The following is a 15,990-nucleotide window of genomic DNA, read 5'->3' as shown; positions in this document are numbered from 1 at the left end:
CATTATGTCAGATAATAAACTGAAGCTAAACACTGGCTTCTCCAATTACACTGTTTCAAAACTACTGGACATGCAAAACAAAAAGCATACAGAAAACAACAAGTCCAAAAGATAGCTGCATGCATATCATCTTCTTCTTCTTCTTCTTCTTCTTCTGCGTTCGTGGGCTCAAACTCCCACATACACTCATGGTTTTTTTTTGCACGAGTGGAATTTTACGTGTATGACCGTTTTTTACCTCGCCATTTAGGCAGCCATACGCCGTTGTCGGAGGAAGCATGCTGGGTATTTTCGTGTTTCTATAACCCACCGAACTCTGACATGGATTACAGGATCTTTTTCGTGCGCACTTGGTCTTGTGCTTGCGTGTACACACGGGGGTGTTCGGACACCGAGGAGAGTCTGCACACAAAGCTGACTGAGAAATAAATCTCTCGCCGAACGTGGGAACGAACTCACGCTGACAGCGGCCAACTGGATACAAATCCAGCGCGCTACCGACTGAGCTACATCCCCGCCCATGCATATCATCATTTCCATAATGTGTGATACACACACACACACCTACATGCGCACAAACACAAATTCCCCACCCCCACCCCAGTTCAATGTTCACACAAGTAACACTCTCTGAACAGCACTGAGTCATACCCATGTCAATATCAGTAACTCAAAACGTAATATAGGCTCCCTGTCTGCCACAGACTAGTTATATCCAACATTTCTCTGACGTACATTACCGCTGTAACTAACTACTCACTGTCTATATTTGTTGAGGGCTTTCTCCAGTTTCTCCTCGTATTCCTTCAGGTTGACAGCACTGGGGTTGACCAGGTGAACTCGGTTTTTACCTGCCCCTGACACGTGGGCTATAGGGAATACCTGCGTAACATAAAACGTGACATATTTTTACCTGCCCATAACAAGTGTGCTATGGGGAACAAATGTACAGCAGTACCTGCGATCTATGGACCCTCCCATGAGAGGACACCTCCTTTAAAAGGACACCTTCTCTTGTCCCTTTTCATATTATCTCTACCAAAGTATACCTGTCATGACAGGCCACCTGCAATGTTGGGACACTTTTGGCTGGTCCCAAGGGTGTCCTTTCATCACAGGTACCTCTGTATAAAATATAACATGTTGTCATCATTTTCCCTAGTTTTCATTCATAACAAGCTCGCGGGTATCAAAAAACAATGTTCATATGTGACAAATCCATGTTGTCTTAACACTTTCTATCCCAGCTATGTTGACCAAGTTTTTTTTTTAGCCGAGACCAGCTGTGCTGCAGCAGATCACTCAGAATTGTAGTAACTGTGTAGAAACTGTGTATCAACATGCTGGAATGCAGGCGTTAGATCGACGTTACAAGAGGCGACTGATGCTAACAGTATGAGCGGATATATCCGTACCTGGTCAGATAGAGCCATATGAGTGGGTACGGATATATCCGTACCTGGGAGACAATGAGTTAAAAGGGGGGTTCCACTGTATACTTCTTTGTTCATGGGCTTGGACTCCCATGTTCACTCATATTTTTAGCACGAGTGGATTTTTACGTGTATGACCGTTTTTACCCCGCCATTCAGGCAGCCATATGCCGATTTCGGGGGAGGCATGCTGGGTATTTTTATTGTTTCTACAACCCACCGAACTTTGACATAGATTACAGGATCTTTTCCGTGCGCACTTGGTCTTGTGCTTGCGTGTACACACGAAGGGGGTTAAGCCACTGGCAGGTCTGCACATAAGTTGACCTGGGAGATCGGAAAAATCTCCACTCTTAACCCATCAGGCGGCAGCAACCGGGATTCGAACTCACGACCTCCCGATTAGGAGGCCGACGTCTTGCCACTGCGCCCGTCTCACTGTATACTTACCCCACCAACAAAAAGTAAGGCAGACCTGGGAACCCCTGTTTTGCACTTGGAGTATTCTCAAACAAACTTGGCTTATTGTCAGAAAAATGAGCGTACTCCATGCAGCATTTGAACATCCATGATTCAAACATGCTCTGTCGTACCGTTTATTTGGTTTACCAATACATTTAAAACAAATGCTTCTTTCAATGTTTACTGACAAAAACTGTGCCCATGTGTCAAAATACTGCATCGGCTTCGGCATGACCTTGTGAAGAAAAGTAGTCTATGAATTTTTCTTGTGGTATTCTTTTTCAGTACGATTGTATTCTACACAAACATAAGTAAAAAATACGGCGAAATCGTGGAGGGGGACGGAGAGAGGGGTGTACGTACCTCGTCAAAGACGCGGGACAAGACGTGTTTGTCCAGTATAGGGATGTACTTGGAGCGGTGGGGGACAAGGGTGGGGGCCAGAGCGTCCAGGATGGTCAATCGCTTGGCAACCAGACCCTGCTTCTTCAGCCACAGCTTGGACGATTCATACAACCTGGAACAACACAATTGACGTCACTGTACTGGGTGTTAAGCAAAGTTGAAGAACTAAGTATCATTTCATTGCTTGGGTAGGACTAAAAAATCTCATGAATCCTGAACCTCAACCGAACCAAAACTAAAAAAACTAAAAAAAAGAGAGCGAGAAAAAGGCCGTAATCGAATCCGGCATATACCGGAAAAATCCCACCCATGTCATTGATCAACAACACCCACACCATCATCACGCTGGGTTTCAAGCAAACACTGAACATTCTTGTTGTTATCGGTCACTTTCCCCGTTCTCCTTCACCGCCTGTATTTCACGGAACCTGTGAGCCCCCCATTCAGAACACTTTCCTACTACAGCTACAGGCAAGACTTACTTTGCAGGTTGCTGTCTCCTCCCCCTGTGTTTGGTGTTCTGGTCAGTCGCTGCAACAAAGAGCAATCAATAATACAGCCAATGTCACAATATGGCACTGATGGGCTGCCAGCCCTGCATTGTCCACAAAGCAAACAGTAATATAGAATTACACAATGGCATGTATAGCTGTCACAGTTACGCACCCAGTATCACTCCACAAAGCGGGCGGGGATGTAGCTCAGTCGGTAGCGCGCTGGATTTGTATCCAGTTGGCCACTGTCAGCGGGAGTTCGTCCCCACGTTCGGCGAGAGATTTATTTCTCAGAGTCAACTTTGTGTGCAGACTCTCCTCGGTGTCCGAACACCCGGCCCCGTGTGTACACGCAAGCACAAGACCAAGTGCGCACGAAAAAGATTCTGTAATCCATGTCAGAGTTCGGTGGGTTATAGAAACACGAAAATACCCAGCATGCTTCCTCCGAAAGCGGCGTATGGCTGCCTAAATGGCGGGGTAAAAACGGTCATACACGTAAAAGCCGTGGGAGTTTCACCCCATGAACGAACAAACAAACTCCACAAAGCACACGAATGAAGTTGGTAACTAACTGTCTGATGATACTCATCTACATTACACACACACACACACGAACGCACGCATGCACCCAAGCACGCACACACACAAACGCACGCACACACACACACACAACTTTCTTGCAGCTCTTCAGTACAAGAACTACGCGTCTCTAGGAATGATTACTTAAACCAGGAAAGTAACAGTTAGCTTATGTATAAAGCCATCCCACGTGTCAAAGTGAACAATCAGAATTGACATGCATAATTGTGTAAAACAGCATAAATACAAGTATTACAAGCAGACAAAATGTGTTTTGATTACTGAGGACAGAGGAATAAACTTGGGAACTGGGTAATGAAAAATTCCTTTACAGTTTGATATGGAGCAGCATAGTAATTTTGGTACAGAAGACAAAACTGGGACATTTTGGCATGGAACGGTTGATACAATATTTTGGCATGGAACAGCGGAAACACTGTGTTGGTGTGCAACAGCTGAACAAAACTTTGGCAGGAGACCAACAAATAAAAAAAATGCACTCACAAAAGGTCAAATCCCTTAACCACACTACATCAAAAACTCAAATGCAAACAATTAGTACCACTAACATCACCCTCTCCCCACCCTAGGATAACAAGAAGAGCAAACGCTCGATCGAGTCACTTTCGCAGTTCTGAATATTATATGAGGCATCAGATGGACAGGAAGAAATTGCTATTCACAACACAATGAGTCACGTTCACATAAAATTTGAGCCCGGTCACTTTTATAGTTTCCGAGAAAAGCCCAACGTTAAGTTGTGTGTTGCCGAACAGAAAAGGCTAGTTATCTCCCTTGTTTTTCTGATAACGTTCGTAAAAGGCTACAGATGTAAATACTTTGATGTAAAGAATAATCCTACAAAGTTTCAATCACATCCGATGAACTTTGTCAAAGATATAAAATGTCTAATTTTTCCTTTGACGCTGACCTGTGACCTTGAAAAAGGTCAAAGGTCAACGAAACCATCGTTAAAGTGTAGAGGTCATTGCAGGTCACGACTAAACAAAATATGAGCCCGATCGCTTTGATAGTTTCCGAGAAAAGTCCAACGTTAAGGTGGTGTCTACGGACGGCCGGCCGGCCGGCCGGACAGACTAACACTGACCGATTACATAGAGTCACATTTTCTCAAGTGACTCAAAAACCAACTGCCTCATCCTTAAACAGCAATCACAGACATTAACCAGAAGAACAGTTTACCACAGCAGATCCATCAGTATCTGATGATTACTAAGTTCTAACTCATATTCGCTGTCTAATGCTTGCATGATTGCTGATTTTCACCAGTGTCAGCCGTTTAAAAGCAATAGCCTGTGCATGTTTTATAACGTTCGTGCTAAACGGTGTGTAAATTACGTTACTATAAACTACATCACACAGTCAATCTAAAAAGCACACCCCTCTGCAGTCTGTTGCTATTGCCTGAGTTCACAAAACTGATTCTTGACACTTATGAATGAACAGCAATTCTGCCAATTAAGACACACTAAAGCAGATGATGTCCTCATTAACAAATCCTCTAGTATTTGCTCTGAGTTTACTACGATGATAGGTTGGATCCAAATCCATCCAGACTCTGATTTAAAAAAAAATCCATTACATTTCAATTCTGTGCAGAAACGATAATAAAATCTTCCTTTCTGTGGTGATTTTCTCTTCAAATGGCATTTCAAACAACACAAAGCTTTCCGCATTAACTAGCACAATGTCTAGCTCTGTTCAACTATCAAAATTTCCTTTTTCATTGTGAGATAATGAAGTATTATTTTGTTTACACAGTCCCCCTGGCCAGACTACGGTGGTGATACATACACCATGCACAGCAAACAACCCACTGCCGTACACATTAACAGGCAGGTAAAAGTCACATACATGTACCAAGGTTATCGGCAGTGTCTAATGCTGGTACTAGGCCATGCTGCGCCAGCACTGAAAAACGTCACCACACACATGGCATCAAGAACATCCTCTCCAAACGATAACTCAAGTCGCTGTCCATTTCATGTGTTACTGAGTGCCCGAAGCACAAGAATAACCTCTGCAGGCAAAGCCAGTCAAACAGGATTGAGATTTTAGAGCTAAATTAATAGCCCTACAAAAACTGCAATGGGAATGCATAGGTTTACAAGAGAATACCAGGCGACAAAAAACAGCTACTCCACATCTCACAGGTGTGCTGTCTTCCGACGTACCAAAAACGTCCAGCTACTATAAATAGCTCACACTTTGGCAGGCAGACAACTCTGTCAACACAGAGCAACTGCCTGTGACAAGGAAGACTACTGCGTCACACATGATTAACAACATCTGCACCCAAGTAATGAGTAGCTTACTCTTACAACGAATGCATCATGATTGTCAGAGGAAAGGAAGCATAACAAGTAAAGTCTGATGGTGTGCCATGTGTGGCAAATATAATTACAAAGGAATGTCTGTGAGGTTGAATAAGCAATAAGATTTATGAAATGCAGCAGTCTTCAGTAGCTATATGAATGAATGAAAAGTAATATAATGAATCCCCCCCCCCCCTACCCCCCACAAGGGAGACAAATCTCAAAGACTCACATTCAGCAAGTTGTCGTCGTCTCTCTGCCTGTTGGTCAAACAGTCGCGATGTCTCCGGAAGCAGCCATTCATTGGGTGAAAAACGACCAGTAGAGTTCATTGTGCGCAGAAGACTGGTACGGGTATGACCTGCAGATGACACAATCGGGATATAATGTAATTGAAAATAATTTTGACCGACATCAGTTTGATTCTCTCTCATTGCACACCAACCGATCAACACACACATTTCTCTGAAAAGATGTAACTCGTGTTGCTTCTGACAAAAGCAAGGAGATAACTGATCAGCAGTATACTGCAATAATACTAACTTGAACAAACTGAAAACATGCAAATACCTCTCAATTTATTATTTCATCTTCACACATCTACTTGGGTCAGCTGTAAGGACGTAAATGTCACAAACAGACAGTCAGACAGACACAGGCTGACAGAGTACTATCAAACAAAACAACTGTCAGTATATATATCTCTTTAGCAACTCTTACGTGAATAGTTATACCAAAAAAATTCACAAGATCTCTGTCTGATTATAATCACAGTATTCACTGCAGGTTCTAACTTCATGACAACAACAGTAAATTTGTCAGATCTGCTGTAAGTTCTAACAGGCCTGGGAATGAGTAAAAGTGGTTTGGGCGTACTGACTGGAAAATGTTGCGTTTTAAGCATTTTTAAGGGCACACGGAGGCTCTTTTCTTACACAATTAGAAAAGGACTTTGTCGTATTTAGGACGAAAGGCGTATCATTCCCAGGTCTGTCTTAGCACTCTGACTGTTAAAAACTAGAATTGAGAACGAAAACTACTGAGCGTGCTATGAAGGGAGGGAAGGATCAAGTTCCAGGAAGGGACTACTAAAGTTCCAGGCATCTAACCTATTAACAACTAGGACTACTGAGAAATAAAACAACTGAGGGTGCTAATTGCCAGAACACGAGGCTGGAATTCGCAGCACCGTAACTATCAGGGGTGAAATAACTAACACTACGGGGCATCCTAGCTATGAAAAAAGAAACGGCCAGAGTTCCAGCCATCCTGACTATGAATAGTCAAGTTGAATTGAGAAGTAAGACTACTGTGTATGCTACACAGAAGGACAGGCTGGAGTTCCATGAGGCACCCTGAATGTAAGATGAGAGAACTTATATGCAACTACACTTGGCAGATAATGTTTCTGTAACAATTAGACTTAAAGCCAGGAGAACAGAGCACATTGCTATCATTCAAAGAACCACTTTGTAGGTAAAATGCATGTACTTAAAATTTGAAATAATAAAGGGAAGTAATTTAGCACTCTAAATGTAGACAACAGTAAGTAAAGACAATGCAGTCTCCTGGTAACTGAGAGAACAAGAGGAACATCAAAAGGAACAAGCAACTTTCATCCTCAAAATTCTAACTACTGAGTTAATCAGCATTTCTCTTACTTTTCATCAAAGAAGATAACACTGAGGATGTGCATAAAAAAAAAATCAGCATCTGAGCTGTCAGTCAAGCAGATGGGAAGATTTAACATGGATTTCTACAGCCCTGTAACAGCCCTAGAGGCTGACAGGCTGACACGCCTCTCAGCGATTACCTCCCACGGGTATACTTGGTGCGGGCACTGCTTTTCCTGGTATGAGAAAAGGAGAACAGCCATGGGAGAACAAGTTTATGAAACACTATTTTCTGTTTTTCCTTTGCTTTTCATCAATTGTTAGTTGGAGTTAAACAAAAGAGAGTTTCCTTTCAGCATTTAAGCTACCTCGCACATGTTATTATGCATGCATGCATGTTTCAGCTTATATCCTACAGAACAGTACTGTAAACTTCACAAATCTTCAAAAAAAATCTCCTGGTGTCAAACAACCAACTCTGTTGTTGTATGAACAACTACAATTATAACATTATGAACACAGCAATCAGACTGCAACAGAGACGATAAAATACAGTTATATATTTAGAGCCAATCAATTTAATTGACCATTACACTGAAATGACAACTCAACGGTTAGATGGAATACAGAAATGTCACGTAAAGAACACATGCACACAATGTACTTCTCAGCAACGTAAACTGTCCACATGTATAAGTGTTGTGTATAAAATTAGTGAGAAAAAAACAAAAACAAAACAAGAAGGGCAAAGCCCATACGACTCACATGCTTGACCTTCTGCTTTACACATTTTTCCTACCAAAATACATGTGACCTTGACCCAAGGTCAAGGTCATCCAAGGTCATGCAACACAAAGCTGTTAATTCAAGACATAGGAAGTACAATGGTGCTTATTGGCTCTTTCTACCATGAGATATGGTCACTTTTAGTGGTTCACTACCTTATTTTGGTCACATTTCATAAGGGTCAAAGTGACCTTGACCTTGATCATATGTGACCAAATGTGTCTCATGATGAAAGCATAACATGTGCCCCACATAATTTTTAAGTTTGAAACAGTTATCTTCCATAGTTCAGGGTCAAGGTCACTTCAAAATATGTATACAATCCAACTTTGAAGAGCTCCTGTGACCTTGACCTTGAAGCAAGGTAAACCAAACTGGTATCAAAAGATGGGGCTTACTTTGCCCTATATATCATATATAGGTGAGGTATTCAATCTCAAAAACTTCAGAGAAAATGGGAAAAATGTGAAAAATAGCTGTTTTTTAGACAACATTTATGGCCCCTGCGACCTTGACCTTGAAGCAAGGTCAAGATGCTATGTATGTTTTTTGGGGCCTTGTCGTCATACACCATCTTGCCAAATTTGGTACTGATAGACTGAATAGTGTCCAAGAAATATTCAACGTTAAAGTTTTCCGGCCGGCCGGCCGGCCGGCCGGCCGGCCGGCCGGCCGGACGGCCGGACGGACGGACGGACGGACGACTCGGGTGAGTACATAGACTCACTTTTGCTTCGCATGTGAGTCAAAAACCAACAAAGGCGCAAAATAAAAATTAAAAATAAAATAAATTGAAATTGGCAACGGAGCTAGCTATGCAAGCTGGTAAAAAGTAAAAGACCACCCTCACATGAAAATAATGGCACAGTAGACCCCCCCCCCCCCCCCCCCCCCTTTGAAGAACTGCAATTTAAGACCCCCTTCACTCAGTTTTAAGGGCCAGCTTTTACAGACTTTCTGTTGATAAGCTCTCCAGGCCACTAAACACAAAGCTCTGGTATGCAATTGTTAGATTTATGTTAAACATCACTTCTCTGGTACACACTTTTCATGCTTAATAATGACACAACTCAACATGCATGTTGTGCTGTAAGTGCAACTCTTCATGCCGCTAAACACACAATGCTCTGGTATGCACTGGTTATGCTGGTCTGAACATACACAACACCACATGCTTGCTGTACCAAACAAATATCTCGTCATGCTGCTAAACACACGAAGCTCTGGTATACATTGGTTATGCTAGTCTGAACATGCACAAGACCACATGCTTGCTGTACCAAACAAATATCTCGTCATGCTGCTAAACACACAAAGCTCTGGTATGCACTGGTTATGCTGGTCTCCACATACACAACACCACATGCTTGCTGTACCAAACAAATATCTCGTCATGCTGCTAAACACACAAAGCTCTGGTATGCACTCGTTATGCTGGTCTCCACATACACAACACCACATGCTTGCTGTACTAGACGCGTATCTCTTCACATGCCGCTAAACACACAAAGCTCTGGTATACACTGGTTATGCTGGTCTGAACATACACAACACCACATGCCTGCTGTACTTATAGACTTGTATCTCTTCATGCTGCTCAACACACGAAGCTCTGGTATACGCTTGTTATGCTGGTCTCCACATACACAACACCACATGCTTGCTGTACTTATAGACTTGTATCTCTTCATGGTGCTACACACACAAAGCTCTGGTATACGCTTGTTATGCTGGTCTGAACATACACAACACCACATGCCTGCTGTACTTCTAGACTTGTATCTCTTCATGGTGCTACACACACAAAGCTCTGGTATACACTGTTTATGCTGGTCTGAACATACACAACACCACATGCCTGCTGTACTTATAGACTTGTATCTCTTCATGCTGCTTAACACACGAAGCTCTGGTATACGCTTGTTATGCTGGTCTGAACATACACAACACCACATGCTTGCTGTAGCAGACAAATATCTCGTCATGCCGCTAAACACACAAAGCTCTGGTATGCACTGGTTATGCTGGCATCCACATACACAACACCACATGCTTGCTGTACTAGTGTAACAGACATGTATCTCGTCATGCCGCTAAACACACAAAGCTCTGGTATGCACTCGCTATGCTGGTCTGAACATACACAACACCACATGCTTGCTGTACTAGTGTAACAGACATGTATCTCGTCATGCCGCTAAACACACAAAGCTCTGGTATGCACTCGCTATGCTGGTCTGAACATACACAACACCACATGCTTGCTGTACTAGTGTAACAGACATGTATCTCGTCATGCCGCTAAACACACAAAGCTCTGGTATGCACTCGCTATGCTGGTCTGAACATACACAACACCACATGCTTGATGTACTTATAGACATGTCTTCGCGAAGTCAACTTCGGACTCTATAACGGAAGACCTTTAAGCACAGTACACACTACATGCTTGCTGTGTTATTCATGCACTTTTGCATGCCACTCAACACACAGCCTTGGATAACACTACATTCGGTCCATACTATACTCTACGTACAAAACACAGCTCATGCCATAGCATGGATTACATTTACACTATGCTGTGAAACACAGATGGCTGTGGTACACACTAGCTACGCTGGTCTAAACAACTTGATACACACATGCTGTGCTGTACATGTACCTCTCATGGGACGACAGGTTGGCCTTTTTTTCGCACCTGCTGTGTAATCGGTAAGAACATGCAGTCAGAAAGTTAGTTCAATTCATTCCTGTAAATGCTTGGTTAATCACCACACAACAGCCGGTCAGTTAACTCGTTAGTCACAGTTTTACAATAAACAAGAACACAGTCGGTTGCTTGCTTGGTTAGTTACTTTGAGCGTGAAGCCCCACCACCACAGCCATACCAGCCTAGTATAAGATAGGTCCACATATATGCGACAAGACTTCTGTGGGACACAACATACAGGCAGTTCCACAGCAACCAGAAATAGTTCTCTTTCCTTGTTTTGAGGCAATGTACAGAAAGACAAGTCCTCTACCAACACCCACACTCTCCTGATAACCGTTTTTACCTGCCAACAATGGCGGTGTGCATGAAAAAGTGCCCAACTGGGTGGGAACCAAACACCAAGTCAATTGGCTAAAATTGAGACGTGTTGAGAATTAAACCAATCTGATCCCGTCATTGGGTGCCACCTAAATGGGCCCATTCTCAAGCACACCACCCCAGCTTGCTACAAAGAAACGATCCCCCGACACAAACCCAGACTCGATTTCTAGCAGCCTCACCTGCCACCAGCTTGCGACCTTTATGCGAGGACCGGACCAGGTGCTGTGCCGCCTTCGCTGACTGGGGGCGTCGCGGCAGACCCAGGCTCCTGGTCGGTCGCAGTCCCGCTGCTGAAGACGGCCTTTGGGGAAGGGCGTGGGTGGTAAAGGCTGGGGGTGGGGCGGAGGAGGGTCGGGCAGGGGAGTTGGGACGGAACAGGGGGCTGCACTCCAAGGGAGGTACACGTGCTGGTGCCATGGAGGCAGCCCTGAAACACAGATAAGTAATGTTTGTATTCATGGGTTGTGCTGGATTCTTTCACATTGAGCTCAGACGCACTATGGAAAAAGTTGACTGACGTAAATGGTGCAGACTATCAAAAAAGCAGAATGCTATTTCAACTGTCAAAGAATGTGTCACAATCTCCCTTGCAGAATCAGACAAACAGCAAGACAAACAGAGCTGCCAGGGAGACAAACAGAAGAATGTGAGGGCCGCTCCAATTCTTTCATCGGGGAAAAAGAGGTGCACTGGTCACACATACAAACGCACACACAAACACGCACACACAAACACACACCCACATACACCCTCACACACAGGGGAACATACTTGCTGGACTGTTTCAGAAGCTCCACCTCTTTCTTCCAGGACAGAGACGTGCACTGGTCACGTAGCTGTTCCAGCTGGTCCAGCCATTCCAAGCCCCGTGACATCTCATCCTTCAGCTCTTTCATGTCTTGACTCTGTAACATACAGTGACACACACACAATGACACATAGTGACACACAGACACAATGGCACATACAGTGACACATACACATTGTCACATACAGTGACACACACAGTTACACAGACAGTGTTACACATACAGTGTTACACATACAATGACACACGCAATGACACACAGTGACATAAAGAGAAAAACTGACACTGAACGAAAGCATACTATCATTTCCTTCAGTTCCTTGGCAGCTTTCTTTGTAACTGATAGCAACAGTGTTAGAGCCCAGTTATGATTAAATGTCTGAAATTTGACCATGTAAGAAAAGCTTATGCCACTGCAATATGAGGTGTATGACATATATGATCTACCAGAATGAAGCTCTCCGAATGAGGAACAGTACGGTAGAGGGCAAGGTTTCTGCCACTGTTGCTTGGACACAACAACAACGTACGACAGACATCGTTATCTCTACCACTGTAACTATTGCAATCAGGCATGGTACTGAAGGAATGGCAGTTTCACCTGAAACAAGGCTTGAGTAAGAAAAAATAATAATCTCAAGACAATCAGCAGATTTTTTTTTTGGATTTTCGTTTTCGGCGGATTTCCGCCGATCGGCGGAAGAGTACCATGCCTGGTAATGAACTTTTACAGCACAGTTACTGTACCACATCAGCAAATCTGTGGAGAGCCGTCCACTCACAAGTTTAGTCTGGGATCTGCAGACTGTCACTTTAACAGAAGGAGCATGCCCAGCACACAGTGATCACAGGTGTACCGTGGCTACAACAGGCTTAAGACAGTGATCTTACCTCCCAGGCATCGGGCTGGTCGGGAGGGGTGCCGTTGTCAGAGAAGTAGTGGTAGCGGCCCTCAGTGGCCTGGGCCAGGTCGTAGAGGAACTGGTTGGCGTCGCTGTCGTGGCAGTTGAAGGAGATGGTGTGGACAGGCACACGCTTCTGCATCTGTACCTGGGCAATGATTGTCCTGGGCGGCTGCACGCAAAGTAGGTACACACAAGTGTCAGACAGTCCATCATTTTACACATACCAAACTCAGTTGAAGCCGAGAACGAGTTCAACCAAACAATAGGTAACACAGTCAAACAAAAGCAAGGTGAGACATCTGGTCAAGTCTGCCATCGCTTGGTTTAAACAATGTTTTATTAAATCAAACATGGTACAACAATACAACGATAAACAATAGGGACACGAACTCAAGCGAACGCTTATATTACGCGCCCTACGTAGTTACAAATTAACAAAAATATGATGTCGGACAAACATTACTTATAAACTAATGGAACTATCTTGGTAAACAGCATAGTTGAAGCAAACCAAAAAGAACAAGAGAAAGCTAGCAGGAGGAAGAGGGGGAGGGTGGAGGTGGGACGAAAGAATGGTAGGTACATATGAAAGATGAAGGTGGTTAGCGCATACAAAAAGAATATACATAGTACATTGTAAACTGTAATCCAGTGGCAAATAAGCAGTAGTTCGCTGAATATATAATTGAAAAATGTATATAGAATACATGGCATGGATATGCGTACTGAGTCAAATTAACAAAAACGACCAGATTTACAGATAAACGATTGGACACTTTCAAAAATAAGCTTGTTGGTGCGAAGAGAAAGGTTTTCGCTACCATTTAACAATATTTCAACATGTCTGTAATGTACAGGTAGTGCATTTATTGTAGATAGGCGAGCGTCTACGTACAGAGGGCAATGTATCAAGTAATGGTCAGCTGTTTCGTGCAGGTAGCCGCAAGCGCACTGCGGATTATCCTGTAAGTGGCGTTTGCACAGGTCAGAGTTCAAGTTACTCATGTTTAGGCGCATTCTGCAGTGATGAATCTCTTCCAATCGTTTACCACAGTAGTAATAGGCAGGTACGTTATAATCAGGAATAGTTAGATAGTGTTTGAATTCGCTGATTGAGTTAGTTGTTTTGATGTTGTCTGGCAAGTTGTTCCAAAGGACAGTGGTAGATGGTATAAAAGATCGACGGTATAATTCAGTTTTGCAAGTGGGAACTCTTCTTTCTGATGGTCTTCTTCGGTGATAGGGGTTAACATCAGAAGTTAAAGGTGGCAAAAGTTGTGCTAAGTAATGAGGACATTTGCCAAATACCATCTTGTAATATAAAATTAGTTTGTGTCTGCTCCGTCTTTCTTTTAGGTTACAAAATCCGCTTTCTTTATACAGCTTTTCGTGGCTGGTGCCGCGTACACCACCGATTATAGTCCGAATGGCTTCCAAATGTAATTTTTCCAGTGCAGTTGACCAGTACTCGGTGCAGTTGTCCCATAGGATGTCTGCATAGTCAAAATGTGGAAGAACAAAGGATTTGTACATAGTTTCCAGACTTTTACGATTTAATCTGTATTTGTAATATCTTAAGCAATTAATTAAGAGGGTGACCTTTTTTACGATGCTTCTCACTTGGAAGTCCCATTTACAATTATTCTGCAAAATTACGCCAAGATGTTTATGTTGGTTCACGTTTTCCAAAACAATATTATTAAAAATGATTGGTTCGGTTGGTATATTATCACGTTTTATGTCTAACAATTCCGTTTTTGCTTCGTTAAATTTAACTTTCCACTGTTTTGCCCAGGTACTAATTTTATTTAGGTCTGCGTTCAAAGTCTGCGCTCGTCTAATTGGATCTTCTAAGGACATGGACATGCTCGTGTCATCAGCAAACAACTTTATAACAGATTCAATATCATTCACAATGTCATTAATATATATCAGGAATAACAAGGGGCCAAGAACAGAGCCTTGTGGAACACCTGCCGGGATACATTTTAATGCAGACTTAGCACCCTTAATAACAACAGCCTGATGGCGATTTGTTAAATAATCGTGAAACCATTTTAACAATTGTCCTCTTATTCCTGCTAGTTCCAGTTTATATAATAACCCTTTATGCCAAACTTTTTCAAATGCTTTTGACACATCACAAAAAACAGCTTGAGTGGTAATTCCCATATCGTAATTTACACAAAACTCGTCACAAATCGAAGCCAGCTGACAGGTAAAACAAAAGCAAGGTGAGATGCAGCTAGAAGAGCAAGAGATGATTCAAAAGAAACAAAAGAAATCTGTTCTGGTCATTTATCAGTGAACAGGTAAAACAAAAGCAAGGTATCTCACCCAGGCAGGTCGGCCATGAAGTATATCAAGATCAAATTAAAACAGACCGGGTCAGGCAAGCCATAAAGTAAACCAAAAGGAAAGTTTAACCCTTGGTCAGGTCACCCCTCAGTCAGCAGGTAACACCTAGTCAGGTCAGCCATCAGGTAAACCAAAAGCAAGATATCACATCTGGTCAGGTTGGCCATCACTGGCTAGATAGCCTGCATGTAGGAGTCAAACAAAAGCAAGGTGTGACAAGTATATTCAAATCAAGCCAAGGCCCACCTGGTCAGGTCGACCGTCAGTAAGCAGGTAGACGGCCTGAGCGTAGGGGTCAGCAAGGGCAGTCTGGACAGCAGCATAGGTGTTGGTGGATCCCCAGCAGGTGAGGCCCTGCACCCAGGTCCAGGCCGACTTCAGCGAGCGCTCCGTCACCTCCACCATGCGGTCACGCCAGCACACAACCTTGGAGTTGAAGGCGATCATGTTGAACTTGGCCTTGTGACGCAGTTGTTCCTGAAATACACACAGCAGTAGTAGTGGACAATGAATCACATGGTTATTGACTTGAAGGTGATCTTGTTGAACTAGCCTTGTGATGCAGTATTTCATAGGGCACACACAGTGGGCATAGACAGCGAACACATGCAACAAACGCTTTTGATTCGACGGAATAAGCATGTTACAACCACTTTCACTTGCGGCCCTATGCTCCACAGGGAGTCTACAGGAATAAGTCAAGTCAACCACTTT

General features: G+C 43.3%; 1 protein-coding gene across 4 annotated transcripts in view; it reads right to left on the bottom strand.

The window, feature by feature from the left end:
- The window catches only part of LOC138969384 (von Willebrand factor A domain-containing protein 3B-like), a 95,547-nt gene that overhangs the window by 44,241 nt on the left and 35,316 nt on the right, over positions 1 to 15,990 (bottom strand). For 3 of the 4 annotated variants that reach the window (XM_070342162.1, XM_070342163.1, XM_070342165.1), the window contains 10 exons: positions 15,523 to 15,753; positions 12,905 to 13,087; positions 11,977 to 12,110; positions 11,385 to 11,632; positions 10,774 to 10,812; positions 7,526 to 7,561; positions 5,945 to 6,073; positions 2,783 to 2,831; positions 2,259 to 2,412; positions 761 to 882 (listed from right to left, as the gene is read on the bottom strand). In XM_070342162.1, coding sequence (XP_070198263.1) covers positions 761 to 882; positions 2,259 to 2,412; positions 2,783 to 2,831; positions 5,945 to 6,073; positions 7,526 to 7,561; positions 10,774 to 10,812; positions 11,385 to 11,632; positions 11,977 to 12,110; positions 12,905 to 13,087; positions 15,523 to 15,753 — 1,325 coding nt within the window. The remainder of the gene's footprint in view (positions 1 to 760; positions 883 to 2,258; positions 2,413 to 2,782; positions 2,832 to 5,944; positions 6,074 to 7,525; positions 7,562 to 10,773; positions 10,813 to 11,384; positions 11,633 to 11,976; positions 12,111 to 12,904; positions 13,088 to 15,522; positions 15,754 to 15,990) is intronic. The other variant, XM_070342164.1, reaches the window with a different exon arrangement.

This window comes from Littorina saxatilis, linkage group LG6 (genome assembly GCF_037325665.1).
Source record: "Littorina saxatilis isolate snail1 linkage group LG6, US_GU_Lsax_2.0, whole genome shotgun sequence".
NCBI lineage: Eukaryota > Metazoa > Mollusca > Gastropoda > Littorinimorpha > Littorinidae > Littorina > Littorina saxatilis.
This window is presented reverse-complemented; position numbering and strand designations above follow the sequence as displayed.